At 40.6% G+C, this 19,849-nt stretch overlaps 1 protein-coding gene across 5 annotated transcripts in view; it reads right to left on the bottom strand.

The window, feature by feature from the left end:
* The window catches only part of LOC115117569 (retinoic acid receptor RXR-alpha-A), a 252,606-nt gene that overhangs the window by 144,575 nt on the left and 88,182 nt on the right, over positions 1–19,849 (bottom strand). Inside the window, exon 1 of one of the 5 annotated variants that reach the window (XM_065017492.1) lies at positions 12,187–12,461. The exons of the other annotated variants lie outside the window; for them this stretch is intronic. Within the exon in view, the coding sequence (XP_064873564.1) occupies positions 12,187–12,214 (28 nt within the window). The 5' untranslated portion in view covers positions 12,215–12,461. Of the gene's footprint in view, positions 1–12,186; positions 12,462–19,849 lie in introns of those variants that run through there. 5 annotated transcript variants of the gene reach the window in all.

The raw sequence follows: 19,849 nt of genomic DNA, 5'->3' as shown, positions 1-19,849 counted from the left end.
TAGAATAAAAAACATGTAGTATACATTTCTATATAGTGTTGCACGGTATAAAGAAACTTCGGTACTTTTTCTATACTAGAACATGAAAAATTGTTCAGTACTAGAATTTGTGTTACTTTCGTACTTTTGCCAAATGTGTCTCACGTCATATACGAACTGAGAGGATCGAGTCTGTTTAGTTATTTGTCTGAATCTTCTCAAGGTGGCAGTAGTAAGCTAGTCAGGCTACTTGCTCTTGCGCATGCAGTAAACACAGTGCGAGCCACTTTTGAGAAGCAAGCGAGATGAGAGAAAATGCTGACAGCATGGCTTCTTCTAACGAAAACATCATACCGTCACGCCCGGAACTTGTTGGCAAAACCCGTTTCAGAAGCGAACTATGGGAATACTTTGATTACAGAGCAGATGATGAAGGCCAGCCCGCCTTGACAACTATGGGAATACTTTGATTACAGAGCAGATGATGAAGGCCAGCCCGCCTTGACAACTATGGGAATACTTTGATTACAGAGCAGATGATAAAGGCCAGCCCGCCGAAACAACTATGGGAATACTTTGCTTACAGAGCAGATGATGAAGGCCAGCCCGCCTTGACAACTATGGGAATACTTTGATTACAGAGCAGATGATAAAGGCCAGCCCGCCGAAACAACTATGGGAATACTTTGCTTACAGAGCAGATGATGAAGGCCAGCCCGCCGAAACAACTATGGGAATACTTTGCTTACAGAGCAGATGATGAAGACCAGCCCGCCTTGACAACTATGGGAATACTTTGATTACAGAGCAGATGATGAAGGCCAGCCCGCCGAAACAACTATGGGAATACTTTGCTTACAGAGCAGATGATGAAGGCCAGCTTTTGCTTACAGAGCAGATGATGAAGGCCAGCCCGCCGAAACAACTATGGGAATACTTTGCTTACAGAGCAGATGATGAAGGCCAGCCCGCCGAAACAACTATGGGAATACTTTGCTTACAGAGCAGATGATGAAGGCCAGCCCGCCGAAACAACTATGGGAATACTTTGCTTACAGAGCAGATGATGAAGGCCAGCCCACCGAAACAACTATGGGAATACTTTGCTTACAGAGCAGATGATGAAGGCCAGCCCGCCGAAACAACTATGGGAATACTTTGCTTACAGAGCAGATGATGAAGGCCAGCCCGCTATTGACAACTATGGGAATACTTTGCTTACAGAGCAGATGATGAAGGCCAGCCCGCTGAAACAACTATGGGAATACTTTGCTTACAGAGCAGATGATGAAGGCCAGCCCGCCGAAACAACTATGGGAATACTTTGCTTACAGAGCAGATGATGAAGGCCAGCCCGCCTTGACAACTATGGGAATACTTTGCTTACAGAGCAGATGATGAAGGCCAGCCCGCCTTGACAACTATGGGAATACTTTGCTTACAGAGCAGATGATGAAGGCCAGCCCGCCGAAACAACTATGGGAATACTTTGCTTACAGAGCAGATGATGAAGGCCAGCCCGCCGAAACAACTATGGGAATACTTTGCTTACAGAGCAGATGATGAAGACCAGCCCGCTGAAACAACTATGGGAATACTTTGATTACAGAGCAGATGATGAAGACCAGCCCGCTGAAACAACTATGGGAATACTTTGCTTACAGAGCAGATGATGAAGGCCAGCCCGCCGAAACAACTATGGGAATACTTTGCTTACAGAGCAGATGATGAAGGCCAGCCCGCCTTGACAACTATGGGAATACTTTGCTTACAGAGCAGATGATGAAGGCCAGCCCGCCGAAACAACTATGGGAATACTTTGCTTACAGAGCACATGATGAAGGCCAGCCCGCCGAAACAACCATGCAAAAGGTGTTGCAAAGCAGTGCAGGGGAGTTTTAGTTCCAAAACGACATAAAAACTATTTTACATGTGAGATTTTCATTGTAACGTTATTCTATTAGCAACTAAATTCAAATAATTTTGAGCGACATTCATGTAAGCATTATAATATGATTACAACCCAAAAGAAATGCACTTATAACTTAGCTATGACAGCAATACATTTAGACTACTTCACGTTTGCCAGCAGCCCTGGTGTCGTAAATAGTTACCACATACACAGTTGAAAAAGTTGTGATGGGAACCTTTCTGCACATGCCACGGTCAGTGTGAACCGGAGTGACTTGATACAACGCTGGCCAAACAAGATGATGCTACAAACAAAACAGAGTTAATTGGTTCCAGTCTGCCGTGAAGCGTTCATCTATGTACAATATACTGGTAACAGCCTAGCTACATTTTCAGATATTATAAGTTTCAAATTTTGTCAGAAAGTCGTTTTCATTGTAAATTAAGGTTGCGAACATTAGCTTGCTGGTATGATCTGTGGAGTAATATTATTCGAATCAGAAACGCATTTACATTTCTAGTTATAGCCTAAGTTTAGCTAGCTAATCGTTGAACCTAGTTGGTTTGCTTTAGCTACCTGCAGATCTATACTACAGATATGGCAATATTTGTATTGGTAGTAGTATGAGTTGGGATTATGCCGGTTTATTAATTTAGCTAGCTAGCTACATTTCTAAACCAAAGATTCCACTTAGCCAGATGATTACATGACCCATCAAGTTAGCCAGATGTGTCTGGAGGTGATTACGCGGCCATCTATTGTATTTCATGAACATGTGTTCATGTCTAGACTACAGTGACCCATCCACTTAGCTAGATGTGGCTGAGGGGTGGTCATAGCATTTCTTTCACATGAACCATCAATTTAGACAAGTGTGTCTGGGTAACCGTCATCTAATAATTATAAAATATTGATGAAACATTTTTATCTGGACACTTTCTGTACACCTTCTGTATCCGGTGCATGTGGCAAATAAACTTAGATTTTATTTGACACAGTGTGTCTTTACCAGAGACGGTAATGTGAAGAACAATATGAGCTGCACCAAAGTCAGATTAGGATATAGGCCAAGGACTAGATAAAGTGTATTTTTACCTGGAGTTTTTCCTTATTTTAGACTACTACTTTCACCACTTTTAGTCTTGAAAACATTGGTTGTTTACTACACAACTCACTATTTTTAGCACATGGCCTCACATTTGAATCCTTAAAGAGATGGGTGGGGCTAAGGCTTAAGAGGGTGTTTACGATGGTGAATGGGTTTAGACAAAGTAGAGCTCTCCAGTAGGTGTAGCAAAGCATTGAAGGGACATTTTCTCAAAAGTGGGGTTACAAGTTAATCAACTTTCAAAGCAGAATTACTTTCCCATTGTTCCTCAACTGCAGTGTATGATATGCAATGTCTCTACTTTTATCCAATGTAAAAAAACACAATTTCAAATTTTACTACATAGGACCGAATACAGGTGTATGTCACATTTCTACAAATACTTTTCTTTAAATCTGATTTTAAACCTTACCTTAACCTTAACCTTAACCACACTTTCAACCTTATGCCTAACCATAACCTTAAATGAAGACTAAAATGCTTTTTTGTTACATGTACATTTTTACTTGTAGCCATTTGACTTTGTGGCTGTGATAACTAGTGACAACTCAGCTCCGGGGCAGAGCATTGCACCATGGAAGTTGAAATGCACTCTGGGAATAATAGTATGCTGTGTAAAATCCATTGTATTTCTATAGTATGTAGACTATTGCAATATAGAAGCTTCAGAAAAGAGCTTCAAAGTGTAATTTTTATGCCGTTTTGGAACTAAACTATTAATTTAATACATTCAATTATTTTGCTGTAATGAATAATGAATTAGAGGTCTAATGAATGTCATTAGATCCAATATTATGGACATAGATAAGCAAATGAACCTTGATATGAATGACATTACATGTATAACAGTTTAGATGTAACTGTAAAATCATTTTGTGTGCTCCGAGACTCATATATGGTTTGGCATAAAGACAATTTGAGATATTCTGTTATTTAATATGGTGTTTTATTTTTTGAAAGAAATGTCATATAGAATAGAATACATTATATTTGATATTTAGTTGTTCTCCCAGTAATCAACATACCGGTGAATGTTTAAAATAATAAAGCCCAGTGGTTACTCTGTGACTTTTGCCATGGTATCGTTTCAAAATCGAGTATCATTTTGGTACTGAGTATCATTTCGGTATCAAGTATCAGGATACTAAACTTGGTATCGGTATCAAAGTAAAAATGCTGGTATCGTGACAACACTATTTCAATATACAGTACACTGCCTTCAGAAAATATTCATACCCCTTCACTTACAGTTTTCCACATTTTGTTGTGTTACAGCCTGAATTCAGAATGTATTTATCACCCATCACCACATAATACCCCATAATGACAAAGTGAAAACATGTTTTTAGCCATTATTGCACATTTTTTGTAAATGACATACAGAAATATCTAATTTACAAAAGTATTCACACCCCTGAATCAATACTTTGTAGAAGCACCTTTGGCAGTGATTACAGCTGTGATGCTTTCTGCGTAAGAATCTAAGAGTTTTCCACACATGGATTGTGCAACATTTGACCATTATTCTATTCAAATTCTTCAAGCTCTGTTAAATTAGATTTTCAAGTAGTAGTAGTTTAAGTCAACACTGTAACTCGGCCATTCAGGAACATTCACTGTCTTCTTGGTAAGCAAATCCAGTGTAGATTTGAGCTTGTGTTTTAGGTTATTGTCATGCTGAAAGGTGAATTCATCTCCCAGTGTCTGGTGGAAAGCAGACAGAACCAGGTTTTCCTCTATGATTTTGCCTGTGCTTAGCTCCATTCTATTTATTTTTTTATCCTGAATAACTCCCCAGTCTAACGATTACAAACATAACCATAACATGATGCAGCCACCAATATGCTTGAAAATATGGAAAGTGGTACTCAGTAATGTGTTGTATTGGATTTGTCCCAAATATAACACTTTGTATTCAGGACAAAAAGTTAATTGCTTTGCCACACTTCTTGCTGTATTACTTTAGTGCCTTTAGTGACATAACATCTCAATTTAATCCATTTTAAATTCAGGCTGTAACACAACAAAATGTGGAAAAAGTCTAGGGGCATTACAACTACATTTATAATCATTACTTAATTGCTTCAAAATGTTACATTTTATAAAGAAAATATTTGTTTTGCTTTCATAATCTGTATGTATTATTGCCAATTCCAGAGAATAAATATAATTTTTAAACTTATAAACGTTGGATGAAACATAGCAACAGAGCACTTTCACATCGGTTCGGTGGAAGATTGCGTGTAACACATCACATCATCAGGTTTTCACAGCACTATCTTATTTGCACTATTAAATCATGAATTACAGTTTTTTCCAACTGCTTACACACAAAATCTTTTCATGTCACACGATTTTTGAAACCTCTCACTTAAAGTGCAAAACTACACACCAAATATCCAAAACCATAAGCTATTTCTCAGCCTTTGACTCAGTTGTCAATTGCATAAAACACTTTTTTCAAAACACTACACACAATTCTCTACCTAAAACATAAAAATCTAACAGGAAGGGACTTGCTTTCCTTTTCCAAACACAACGAATCAAAATGCTACACTTATTCACCACACACACTCCTCACATGTGCAAACATGTGCAAACACTAATAGCTTAACTGATCACTAACCAATCACTGCTTTACTGTAGTATAGGCCTATAAATAGGTCATAGGTCAGATTACCTGTTTTGAACAATGGATGCCAACAATGGACAGAGAGCAAGAGGAGTAGGAGGGAGAGGAATAAGAGGACGAGGGCAAAGAAGAGAAGGAAGGAGAGCCATCTCTGATGAGATTAGGGCAACACTTGTTGATCATGTGATCAACCACAGTTTGACCATGAGAGAGGCTGGACTGAGAGTCGAGCCCAACTTGAGTCGATTTACAGTGGCGTCCATAATTCGAACCTTCAGAAATGAGAACAGGTATGCAACTATATAATGACTATTTTAGCATTACAGTAATGTACTGTAAAAAACGTATGACTGCATAGTATTGCATACACATTTGTAACTCTAAGCCATCCATTTACTGCACTGCATTGAATGAATGAGGTTAGTTATCATGCTATACTACATTTTTGTGTACATTGTTTACAGTTCCTATGCTGAACACATACTGTGTTTGAATTCTGTACAGAGTGGAAAGGCAAAGACATCATGGAGGACGAGGACGCTTGTTTACAGATGTACAAGAGACTGCAATTATAAATATGGTTTTGGCCAACAATGCAATTAGGATTCGAGAGATAAGAGAGCATATCTTGAAGAATGACACCATATTTAACAACATCAATGCTGTAAGCCTGTCACACCATACAACGCATCCTCCAACGGCACCGAGTGACGATGAAACAACTTTACAAGGTGCCATTTGAGAGAAACTCTGACAGAGTCAAGAATATGCGACATGACTTTGCAGAGGTATGTATGCAACACTACTTCCAGTACTTCAGACATACCATATTTACTCATCTGTATATCCTTTTGTCTGTTACAGAGAGTATTGGAGCTGGATGCCCATGTAATTCACCATGAATTTATTTATGTGGATGAGGTTGGCTTCAACCAGAAATGTAATAGGACAGAGGGCATTTACCAATGTCCCCGGACAGCGTGGGGGTAATATAACTATGTGTGCTGCCATCACTCAAAACGGGGTCCTCCATCACAATGCCACACTGGGTCCGTACAACACCGGCCATATGCTCACTTTTCTGGATGCAATTTACACAATGCTTGTCCCTGATCCAGATCAGGAGCCTGCTAGATTTGTGGTTTTATGGGACAATGTTAGTTTTCACCGGGCTGTTCTGGTCCAAAACCGGTTTGCCACCCATCCACAATTTGTAGTTTTGTACCTACCCCCATATTCACCTTTTCTAAATCCCATAGAGGAATTCTTCTCAGTCCGGCGCTGGAAAGTGTATGATCGCCAACCCTATACCCGCATGCTGCTTCTCCAGGCAATGGAGGACGCATGTTGGGACATAGAGGGTGCCTCTGTCCAAGGTTGGATACGCCATGCTAGGAGATACTTCCCTCCATGTGGGGACATAGAGGTTGCCTCTGTCCAAGGTTGGATACGCCATGCTAGGAGATACTTCCCTCGATGTTTGGCAAGAGAAAGCGTATCTTGTGATGTGGACGAAGTATTGTGGCCAGACCCAGGCCGGAGATGAGATGAAGGGTAGCTTAGCACTGGTGACTGCTCCCCCCCTACCAATTCCTGGACTGTCCCCCCGGGACCCCACACACACAATTGTGTTCTTTACTGTAATTCTAAAGAATATACTTTTGGTTTACATATGTTTATGGTTTTGTTGTATACTACTGTATACAACAGTAATGTTTGGCCTAATAAATATTTTCTGTTTCTACATTGCATTGGTGTTTACAGTGTACTTGTTACCCCTCTCAGCAGATTACTTTCACTGTAGAACATTGTATTGAAATGTAGATATAAGCCTATGAAAGACCAAAGAGCTTTAGATTTAGAACAACAGTGTTTACATGGAATATCCAAAAATGTACTATTATGAAAGCAGTGTTTGCCATTTGATGCAAATGCTTCATTCTGACATGTGTTTATGGCATTTTGAATGCAGTGTTACATTTTGAAGTAGGCATTTTGCATTTTGTGTGTGCAGTTTTGGGAATTGTGTGTAGAGTTTTGAAAAAAAAGGAGACCGTTTTGAAAACGTGTTGAATGTTGAAAAAAACTGTAATTACAGTACAAACTAGCTAGGTAGCTAACTATATAATTTGAATCAAGCTACAATAAGCTATTCAATCTGAGGATTTTCCCAATCAGTGGCATCAACTTATTGGTGACTACTTTTTGACGCTGAGCCAGAGAGCGTCACCATCAGCGACTCCGCAGGCAGCACAGACAACGACTCAGGCGAGCTCACCAAAGTCGAGGCCGAGCCCTGAAGGCAACCGAAGGAAGACCACTCGTTAATGGTGGATCTGTTAGTTACGGTGTTTCAGTCGGTCGAGGGAGAATATGTCAGTGATGCTGAGCAAGACATTGAAAAGGCTTGCTTGTTCAGGTGCACTTGCAAGTCCAACGATGGGAACCCCGGATATTTGCTTTTTACCCCCGAGGAGATGGTCAAGAGACGTGACCAGATTAATTAACTCACCAATGGTCAGTGGTGGAAAAAGTACCCAATTGTCGTCGTACTTGTGTAAAAGTAAAGATACCTTCATAAAAAATGTAAAAGTATTTCACCCAGTAAAACACTACTTGAGTAAAAGTCAAAAAGTATTTGGTTTTAAATATACTTAAGTATCAAAAGTAAATGAGGGAACACTCCAACACTCAGACATCATTTACAAAAGAAGCATGAGTGTTTAGTGAGTCCACCAGATCAGAGGCAGTAGGGATGACAAGGGATGTTCTCATGATAAGCACATGAATTGTAAAGTAACGTACAGATACCCCAAAAAACAACTTAAGTAGTACGTAAAGTATTTTTACTTAAGTACTTTACACCACTGCCAATGGTAAGTGCTTGCCATTAAACTATTAGTCAAGTTTAGTTGGCTGTGAGTGTGTAATGTATGTGTGTTTCTGCGTCTGTCTATCTGTCAGTGTGTGTGTGTGATGAGGCACAAGTAGACTGACTAGCTAGCTAGTTTGTGTATTAAAGCCAAGTATGTGTGTGTGTATGAGTGAGTTAACGTGTGGCATGGGAGAAAGAGGGAGAGAAGAGGGGGATGTGTAGCCCTGCAAACAAGCTAGCTATGTAGCTAGTAATTTATTGGACCTGTGTGTGTGTGTGTGTGTGTGTGTGTGTGTGTGTGTGTGTGTGTGTGTGTGTGTGTGTGTGTGTGTGTGTGTGTGTGTGTGTGTGTGCGTGTGTGTGTGTGTGTGTGTGTGTGTGTGTGTGTGTGTGTGTGAAGAACACAGGCACTCATGTCAATGGATTTCATGGATTGTGTGTTGTATTATTAAGTAAATAGCTGTTATTAATTATTTGAATAAATGTCTTAAAGGTAACTGCAAACTTTGTCAAAAACATGGTTTGGTGATACAGCATGTAATGGCACGTAACTCACTTGATATTTGGAGTAGAGATCATATTGGTCTCATTAGAAAGCTAGCATTCTCCTCTTTCCAGCACTGTAGACAACTGTGTGTTTTGGGGTCAATGTGACTGATTATGATAGAGTAGGTCACACATTAACACAAAAAAACATCTCATGTAGTTTCTTGCAATAGCCCTCTGTGACTTTAAATCATATTTCTCTCAAAACTGTGATTCCTAAAAGATGTGTCCAGGGATTTGGTGAACTCCGATTGATCTAATATCCTAAATTAATCAGGAATGAGCTTCACCATAAGGACCCTATATTCATGTCCACATTATATGTAGTGAAACAAGACCGCTCACGGTCAGTAAAGTTGTGTTTTTATTGGGGATTTTCAAATGACTCATTTTCCATATTTTACAAATGTTTGTATGGAACTTTTATTTGGAAATATGTCTGTATCTGTTGTCAACTCCGTCGGTGACTAGTCTAACTCTTTCCTGCAGTCAAATAACCAAATCGTCCATGTAGTGGCCTCATGTTTGGAATGTTACTAATATTTGTCATCATTTCATAATTAATAAACATTATTTCAAAAACCCGCCCGAAAATCTGGTGTTTCTATGTAAAAACGGTTTTGTTATATTTCAGTCTTCTGTGATGTATATAAATGATGTGTAATATATGTGTAATGTTTGTAATTTGTAATATGTGTAATATGTGTAATATTTGTAATATGTAATATGTGTAATATATCAAGAAAAACATGCCAAAATGCTAAATAAATTAGCCCTGGGGCATTATATAGTGCTATAACACAAAACAAAAAGAAGTTTGGAGATTTGTATGACATATTTGAATAATATAATGTTAGAATTAAACAATCAAGGCTTTTAAACACTTGTTGGACAATCATTTAAACAATTATACTGAACAAAAATATAAACACAACATTGAAATCAGTCAATTGAAATACACAAATCCCTAATCTATGGATTTCACATGACTTGGAATAAAGATATGCATCTGTTGGTAACAGATACCCTTTAAAAAAGTAGGGGTGTGGATCAGAAAACCAGTCAGGAGCTGGTGTGACCACCACTTGCCTCATGCAGCGTGACACATCTCCTTCACATAAAGTTGATTAGGCTGTTGATTGTGACCTGTGGAAGGTTGTCCCACTCCTCTTCAAAGGCTGTGCAAAGTTGCTGGATATTGGCAGGAACTGGAACACATACACGTCCAGAGCATCCCAAACCTGCTCAATGGGTGACATTTCTGGTGAGTATGCAGGCCATGAAAGAACTGGGACATTTTCACCTTCCAGGAATTGTGTACAGATTCTTGAAAAATGGGGCCATGCATTATCATGCTTAAACATGAGGTGATGGCGGCAGATAAACGGCACGACAATGGGCCTCAGGATCTCGTCACGGTATCTCTGTGTGTTCAAATTGTGTTCGTTGTCCGAAGCTTATGCCCACCGCCACCAAGCGGCACTTGGTTCACAACGTTGACATCAGCAAACCGCTCGCCCACGCGACGTCATACACGCTGTCTGCCATCTACCCAGTACAGTTGAAACTGGGAATTATCAGTGAAGAGCACACTTCTCCAGCGTGCTATTGGTCATCGAAGATGAGCATTTGCCCAATGAAATTGGGCAAATGACGCCAAACTGCAGTTAGGTCAAGACCATGGTGAGGACAACAAGCAAGCAGACAAGCTTTCCTGAGATGGTTTCTGACAATTTGTACAGAAATTCTTTGATTGTGCAAACCCACAGGTTCATCAGCTGTCCGGGTGGCTGGTCTCAGACGATCCCACAGGTGAAGAAGCCAGGTGTGAAGGTCCTGGGCTGGCATGGTTACACGTGGTCTGCGGAAGTGAGGCTGGTTAGACGTACGTCCAAATTCTCTAAAACGACGTTGGAGGCAGTAGAGAAATGAACATTACATTCTCTGGCAACAGCTCTGGTGGGCATTCCTGCTGTCAGCATGCCAATTGCACGCTCCCTTAAAACTTAAGACATCTATGGCACTGTGTTATGTGACAAAACTGTACATTTTATTATTGTACCCAGCACAAGTTGCACCTGTGTAATGATCATGCGGTTTAATCTGCTCCTTGATATGCCACACCTGTCAGGTAGATGTATTTTCTTGGCAAAGGAGAAATGCTCAATAAAAGCGATGTAAACAAATTTGTGCACAAAATTGGAGAGAAATATGCTTTTTATGCACATGAAAAATGTCTGGGATCTTTTATTTCAGCTCATGAAAAATGGGACCAACTCTTTTACATGTTGTGTTTATATTCTGGTTCAGTAAACATGCCTTTGATGGTGTCTGATGGAGTTGACATGAATCCAGTTAGTTGCATTGTATGAAATAGGTTGTTCTGTTACATGGTGTGATAACTCATACTTTGGTCTATCAAAACATATATTTCAAATTTTGCCCATCTTTCAATAATTCCGGAGCTTTAAACTGCAACATTTTCTTTTCAGCCACATGGCAAAATTAGTAAAATAGCACGAGATTAGCTATAAATCTGCACTTTAGGTTTTTAAGTATTTAATATACTATGTCCCCAAGTGCATACGCAATGTAGCGTAATTTAGCCAGGTTTGTCTCCCTGGGACAGTTGGCTGTATGTAAAATGAATGCTCGAGTGGGTTTTGTGTAAATTCGATTTTAGATAGTAGCCTATCTCGTAAAGAAAATCGAATCAAATGGACAATATTTAGCAGAATATTCAGATATGAACTCTATTGAAAGAGAGAGTATGATTTTCCTGAATGAGATGTCACCCTAATCAGGCGGATGTCATCAAGACAGATAGCAGTGGCACACGACAGTGAATTGTAGTATTTGACAAGCCTGACGCGACTAAAGTTTTTTGTGAAACATACCGTGAAACATTTCTTGAAAACTTCCAAACAAGAAGTCTGTCTTTCCATATATTGTGCACAACGTAGACTAAACATGACTTTTATTTTACCTGACTGTAATTACTCATTTCTGAAGCTTCAAAATACAGTGCATAAACGAGACTATCACTCGTAAACGCTGCGTGAGTCTGAACGTTGTAACTAACATTATAAACTCAAATCTTGAGATAACAAAAAAATCGAAGAGCAAAAACTTACCCAATGACAAGAAAGGTTTGGTTTCCATGTCTGGTGGGTTAGCTCATGCCAGCTGACACGACCGTGTGAGTTTTCAGGCGGGAAACAAGGGCGTTATTCTACAAGGCTGGAAAGATGGATCCAGGGCAGTAAAAGTGACAGTATTTCAAAAAGACGTTCGTTAGTGTCAAAATTCACCTAATGTTTCTACTTCTGTTTGCTCACTCAGCTGCGCTCACTCCTTGCGCTCCTCTCTTTTTAGTTAGAACTCCAACTACTGGATCCGCACTGCAAAAGGGACCCTCGCAAGGGGGACTCCCACCAACGCAAGAAAACCGCAACGACACACGAGAAAGGGGGAGTTTATTATTAACCCTTGTAGGACTTTTACTTTCGACGCCAACGTCTGAACATTTGTTAAAGTGTCCTCGTATAGCTGTCACTTTAGCGTGGGTCCATTACAAACTGAATATTGAGACGGTATGAAACCAATTTATCCAAAACTCGAAGTTACACACGACATGGCATCTCAAAATAAGGTTGAATTGAGGCAAGGGGAAGGTAATTAATGTGCATGTTTTTCTCGTGAAGGAAGGCATTCTCACGTTTCCGTTGTTTAGCATACACCTATTGTATTTAACCCAGTCAAATCAAAGCTGTGGCATGGGCATAAAACATCCATAACAGGCCTATTGCAAATAATTGCATTTCTCATGTTCAAAGTATAGGCTAATGATTATACTAATGTATCAAAGGGAGAGACAACAACTGAATATGAAGTAATAAAATAATGTCAGGGCTTGAAAAGGGGTAGGATGGGGTTACAGTAAGTCAGTGGTTCCCAACCTGGGGTACTTGGGCTATTCACAGGGGGGTACTTGGGAAGACTCATAAGACCATAGGCCTACTGGTAAAATGCACAAGGGATACTTTGTGGGTTCTTCAGACAGAGCTAAATGTGATTCGGGGTACAGTAACCAAGAAAGGTTGGGAATCACTGCAGTAAGTTGTATGTTATTATCCCACAACCTATCCTGTCCTCTCACATCCACTGGCATCAAAAGTATTCATGAGCCATCGGCAATGCATAAAAAAATCTATGTATTCATTGCAGATGCATCAAAGTTTAGCCACACTTTCACAGGCCCCGGAGCTACTGTACCTACAGTATACAGCAGCATGCGCATTTACATAACTCCCATTGCATTAGAGCACAGCGAAGTAGGTCATTTCTCCATCATTGTTCCCCTGCTACCCTGTTCTGGGCATGACAGTTCCCGAATCCAACCTGCATCTGTGTTGCCTCAACATCCTATCCCTCACCACATATGCTGCACACGTGGAAAAGCATGTACTGTACTTGAATACATTTCACAAGAGTGAAAAATACATTTTCACTTGAGATTACATTTCACCCAGAGAGTTGTTGGAGGCAGTTTTGGCAGCAGAATACCATAGCCCCCCTTCAAGTCCCTCCTGCCCTGTTTAGGATAGGAACATTTTATATATAGGAAGTCCTGAAGCCACCCTGTAGGCCTGTGCAGAGAGTTCTCCTCATCTCATTGAGTATTGAAGGTGTTCACCATATTTGTGCTGAGGCGAGATTAATAATTAATGCAATGTATGGCGCATGAAAGATCAAAGCCAGTTGTGCAATAAACCAAAAGCAAGTGTGACACCAATTCAAGGTGTGTGTGTGTGTGTGTGTGTGTGTGTGTGTGTGTGTGTGTGTGTGTGTGTGCTCTTGAACGTGTGAGACAGGAATAATGAGAGAGTTCCCCCATGCCATGTTACACTTTGAAGTGATTTCTGTTTATTTTGAATGGACAATGTGTAATGTACATGTCCTTGTAGCTATAGCTGTGTAATTTCCTTCAGATGTAGTTCTTATTTGGACTTTTATCAGCTTCAGAGTTAAGATTGGTGAGCCACACCTATTTTAACCCACACAATGTCGTTTTGGTGTCCCCCGGCCCTAGCCTCCATTGTTTCTGAACAGGGCATTGTGGGAGGTCACATACTAGTGAACCTGTTGGGAGTAGATTCTCTCCAGGCTCCGGAAAACAACCCAGACCTCTGTTGCATTTCTGAAATCCTTCTACGCTCAACACACTTCCTGTTCAAGCCCATAACCAGCAGCTCCACCAATCAAATTGAATATGAGGGAGTCACAGGTCAACTTAAGATAGGGGTAGAGAACCTGGTACAATCATCTTATGATGAGACAAATGGATTCTTGACAGTAACCCATAATGTCCACAAAAATCATAAAAATATGAAACAAATTGACTAGAGGAGAGCATAGGTTACTCCCATGGCCCAGGAAAAACATCAAGTTTTACATCGTCTTCTCTCTTCCTTATGTGAGGAAAATGTGTATCTCTTTAGATAATAATTCCAATACAACTTGTGACTGCTGGATGCCATTACATTCTGTTCTGATGACCACAGGGTCCAAAGTAAAGCACAGTAATGTTCAAATCCAAGTTTATTTGTCACACACGCCGAATACAACAGGTGTACACTTTACTGTGAAATACTTACTTATGAGCCCTTTCCCAACAATGCAGAGTTCAAAAAGAAGAAAATCTTTCCAAAAATAAAAAAGGAAGGGGTACGAGATATTGGTGGTAATTGAGGTAATATGTACATGTAGATAGAGGTAAAAGTGACTAGCCAATCAGGATAGATCATAAAAAGACGAGCAGCGTATGTGAAGAGTGTGTGTGTGTGTAGCGTTAATATGCATGTGTGAGTGTGCGTGTAGTATGTGTGAATGTGTTGGTAGAGTCCAGTGAGTGTGAGTGTAGTATGTGTGAATGTGTTGGTAGAGTCCAGTGAGTGTGAGTGTAGTATGTGTGAATGTGTTGGTAGAGTCCAGTGAGTGTGAGTGTAGTATGTGTGAATGTGTTGGTAGAGTCCAGTGAGTGTGAGTGTAGTATGTGTGAATGTGTTGGTAGAGTCCAGTGAGTGTGCATAGACCCGGAGCAAGAGAGTCAGAGCAATTAAAAAAGGGGGTCAATGCAAATTGTCAATTGTGCACATAGAAAGGTTAATTGTTTAACCATTGTATACAATTAATTGCCCAGTTGGTGATGACTAGAGATCAGGGAAGGAAAAATGTAAAAATGTCATATTCTATTCATCTTCAGCTCAGATGGCTGTTGAGCCTGAGGCCTGTGCTCTGTAATCGAAGACAGACACAACACACTCTTTTAAAACGCCTCAATCGCTTGTGACCCAGCCATTTAATCCTCCTCCTTGGCCGTGATTAATAGCTGTCTGACCCTTCACCTCCTTCCATACCAATTCTCAGGAGGGTGTTTTACGTGTCCCCTGTGCCTAACACTTCAGATGCCGTTTCTCTCTTCAACCTTGCTCGCCACGCCCTTGACTGTTTACGGGGACGGCTCTTCCACTGGTCTCTTTCTCTCTCTCTCCCTCTCGCCACTGCAGCCCTTAACACTCGTACCCGTATGTATACAGGTTGATAAATGGCTAAATTGGAACATAGTGGCTGAACAGCAACATGCTATACATGACGTCAGACCTCAGGCTCTGCGCTTCACAGCGCTGTATGGGTTTTGACTGACAGGAGTTCTGAACTTGAGCACCACACACAATAAGTTGCCCCCATCCCTCCCGCTAATTGGGAAACGTTAGCAAATATTTTGCTGACTGAGTGAGGAAAATTCTTTAAATTAATTAACTCAACGTATTTTGATATGTTGAAGATTATAATAAATACTGCTTTGATGTCATACAAGCAAGCCAAACACCTGTGAGTCCAAATGTGGTTTTTACATTTCCATATCATAAAACTCATGTCTTACAGTGAGGGAAAAAAGTATTTGATCCCCTGCTGATTTTGTACATTTGCCCACTGACAAAGAAATGATCCGTCTATAATTTTAATGGTAGGTTTATTTGAACAGTGAGAGACAGAATAACAACAAATAAATCCAGAAAAACGCATGTCAAAAATGTTATAAATTGATTTGCATTTTAATTAGGGAAATACGTATTTGACCCCCTCTCAATCAGAAAGATTTCTAGCTCCCAGGTGTCTTGTATACAGGTAACAAACTGAGATTAGGAGCACACTCTTAAAGGGAGTGTTCCTAATCTCAGGTTGTTACCTGTATAAAAGACACCTGTCCACAGAAGCAATCAATCAATCAGATTCCAAACTCTCCACCGTGGCCAAGACCAAAGAGCTCTCCAAGGATGTCAGGTACAAGATTGTATACCTACACAAGGCTGGAATGGGCTACAAGACCATCGCCAAGCAGCTTGGTGAGAAGGTGACAACAGTTGGTGCGGTTATTCGCAAATGGAAGAAACACAAAAGAACTGTCAATCTCCCTCGGCCTGGGGCTCCATGCAAGATCTCACCTCGTGGAGTTGCAATGATCATGAGAAGGGTGAGGAATCAGCCCAGAACTATCTTGTCAATGATCTCAAGGCAGCTGGGACCATAGTCACCAAGAAAACAATTGGTAACACTCTATGCCGTGAAGGACTGAAATCCTGCAGCGCCCGCAAGGTCCTCCTGCTCAAGAAAGCACATATACATGCCCGTCTGAAGTTTGCCAATGAACATCTGAATGATTCAGAGGACAGCTGGGTGAAAGTGTTGTAGTCAGATGAGACCAAAATGGAGCTCTTTGGCATCAACTCAACTCACCGTGTTTGGAGGAGGAGGAATGCTGCCTATGACCCCAAGAACACCATCCCCACTGTCAATCATGGAGGTGGAAACATTATGCTTTGGGGGTGTTTTTCTGCTAAGGGGACAGGACAACTTCAAGACATCAAAGGGACGATGGACGGGGCCATGTACCGTCAAATCTTGGGTGAGAACCTCCTTCCCTCAGCCAGGGCATTGAAAATGAGTCGTGGATGGGTATTCCAGCATGACAATGACCCAAAACACACGGCCAAGGCAACATAGGAGTGGCTCAAGAAGAAGCACATTAAGGTCCTGGAGTGGCCTAGCCAGTCTCCAGACCATAATCACGTAGAAAATCTATGGAGGGAGCTGAAGGTTCGAGTTGCCAAACGTCAGCCTCGAAACCTTAATTACGTGGAGAAGATCTGCATAGAGGAGTGGGATAAAATCCCTCCTGAGATGTGTGCAAACCTGGTGGCCAACTACAAAAAACGTCTAAGCTCTGTGATTGCCAACAAGGGTTTTTCCACCAAGTACTAAGTCATGTTTTGCAGGGGTCAAATGCTTATTTCCCTCATTAAAAATGCAAATAAATTTATAACATTTTTGACATGCGTTTTTCTGAATTTTTTGTTGTTATTCTGTCTCTCACTGTTCAAATAAACCTACCATTAAAATTATAGACTGATCCTTTCTTTGTCAGTGGGCAAACGTACAAAATCAGCAGGGGAACAAATATTTTTTTCCCTCACTGTATATAGTACAATGTTTATGATCAATATGTTTGATGCACAGTTACAAGATGATATGGGGTCATACCCTGGGTTATTATGAACAGAATGAGCCTATTTTTGTCTACTGTGAAGAAAACTTCCCGGGGCACATTTACCTGAATTGTCTCATGACTCCTTTCTGTGCACACCAACTTAGAAAGTCATGTTGCCAATAGAACAACCTTTTGAATGATGTCCACCTTACCCAGATTGAGATTTACAATGGACCAATTTTGGATTCTGTAAACAACAACAGTGATTGTGTGATGATGGGGATGCAGGGTTGTGTTCCAAACAAAACAACTACAAGTGTGCTTGCGGCATAGCTAGGAAAGCTAAAGAACAACACTATTTGAGTCATTAAGTGCATTGAAATGACTTAGGAACTGTACATACTTTGGAGGTGTGTGGCCACTTGTAAACACCAGTTAGTCTTCTCACTGAAACCCTTATATTTGTTTGTCTTGTGTTGCTCCTACAACACATTTTCCAGGAATATTCATGTTACTGAATGTAATCCAGAGTATTTTCAGATTTCGTCATCAACCAATGCGGTGAAAAGTACAGTACATGTGAAATGCACATAAAATCAACAGTGTATTGTTTGGATTCAGTCTTGTGTCAGGTCAACTGTTGTGTCCTCACCTTTGGTCTAATCATTTACCCATAATCTCCAAACTGTTCCCTTTCAATTGCTACCATGGTTATGCATATGCTTTTCACATTTATTCTGTAAGAAACATTTACATTTAGCCCTATCCATATAGGCCAAGTCCCACGAGTGTAAAGGGTTAAACCATGTGTGTGTGTGCCTTAGGGGGAGACCACCACTATAACTACACTCTCTGCTATGGTAGCGTTGACAACTCTCCCCCCTCCTCCCTGTCTTAAAGTGTGTGATAAATGGTACAAGATCCTTTTGGTCTTCTTTGTGCTTTGACCATTCAGAACAAGCTCCTTTCTGTACCAATGGCAGGGCTGTGCTATTCAGAGGAATCTGCACAAGAGCACGTTTAAACTATAAAAGTCTACTTATATTCAAGCTTTTAGCTAAGGGCATGTTTTTGATCTAGAAAAACCTAAGAGGCAAATTATCATTAGAAACTTCAAAGGCAAATTAGTCCAGTTATTTTAATCTCGTTCGCAGATTAGAGAAGGGAGAAAAATCTTTAACAAAGGTTACAAAGATTTCTCTTTGGTAAAGGATTCTAAATCCTGGAACGTTTAGTAAATGACATGCAGTAGAGAGGGATGAAGAAAGAATAGTGCTGAATAGTGCTATAGAAAAGAGAGGATTGCAAAGTGTGCAGGATCACCATCAGGCTGGTTGCTGAGCTGGTGTTCTGAATTGTCTGAGGTGAATTGTCTGCCCCTAGGGTGGATCTGTATGGACAGAACCTTCAAGTTCACATTCCTTAACCTTGAGTTCAGGGTTTTGTCTAGGGATGGCGTTGAGGCTACTCCTTCTGGAGGAGTCAACGTTACTAGAGCCAGAGACAGGAAGATGTACCATACACCAAGACACTGCTATACTGTCTAAAAAAATATGATCCACTTCATTTAGAGCAGCTCAAACTGACAGGTGTCAGAGAAGTCTTTTTCAGATCAGGATATCATAGGCTCTTCCGCCCTGCACTATGATAGGGCTCTTTAATCCCTGAGTTTAGTTTGTGTGTCCATTTTTTTCCAATGAAAAATAAGAAAATCCACAGGTCATAAGATCCACAGATGCCATACTAGAGATTCAATTCAATGCCATCCATTTAGATTCAGTGTTGGCAACAATTCATTCCAAATACTTCAGGAGATGTTACACTTTGCGTGCACAGAGCCACATCTCTGACAGTGTTGCGTTCATACAGGAGTTAATTTGATCGGAGGCGGGAAGGTGTTTGTTGATTTCTTCCCATCAGATAGAGCTCATGGATACAGTGACGGAGCAGCAGGGCCAGGGAACAGTAGGGGAAAAACACGCTGGCTGCACAATATTTTCATAAATGATTAGAACCCGTCTTGCTCACGGCCGTTATCAATATTGAACATTACATCACCGGCACTACACAAGGGTTTGAATCATACTCTAGGCTATATGGTTTAAATACTGCCACAGGCAGACGAGAATCCCTTCACACTGTGGGAACCTGCAAAATTGAAGCATGCATCATTCTTTAATATCGCATTTAAGTGAAATTGGCTACATTTAAACAGACACCGTGATAAATCTCCACAGCACTTGGCG

This window comes from Oncorhynchus nerka, linkage group LG4 (assembly GCF_034236695.1).
Source record: "Oncorhynchus nerka isolate Pitt River linkage group LG4, Oner_Uvic_2.0, whole genome shotgun sequence".
Taxonomy (NCBI): domain Eukaryota; kingdom Metazoa; phylum Chordata; class Actinopteri; order Salmoniformes; family Salmonidae; genus Oncorhynchus; species Oncorhynchus nerka.
This window is presented reverse-complemented; position numbering and strand designations above follow the sequence as displayed.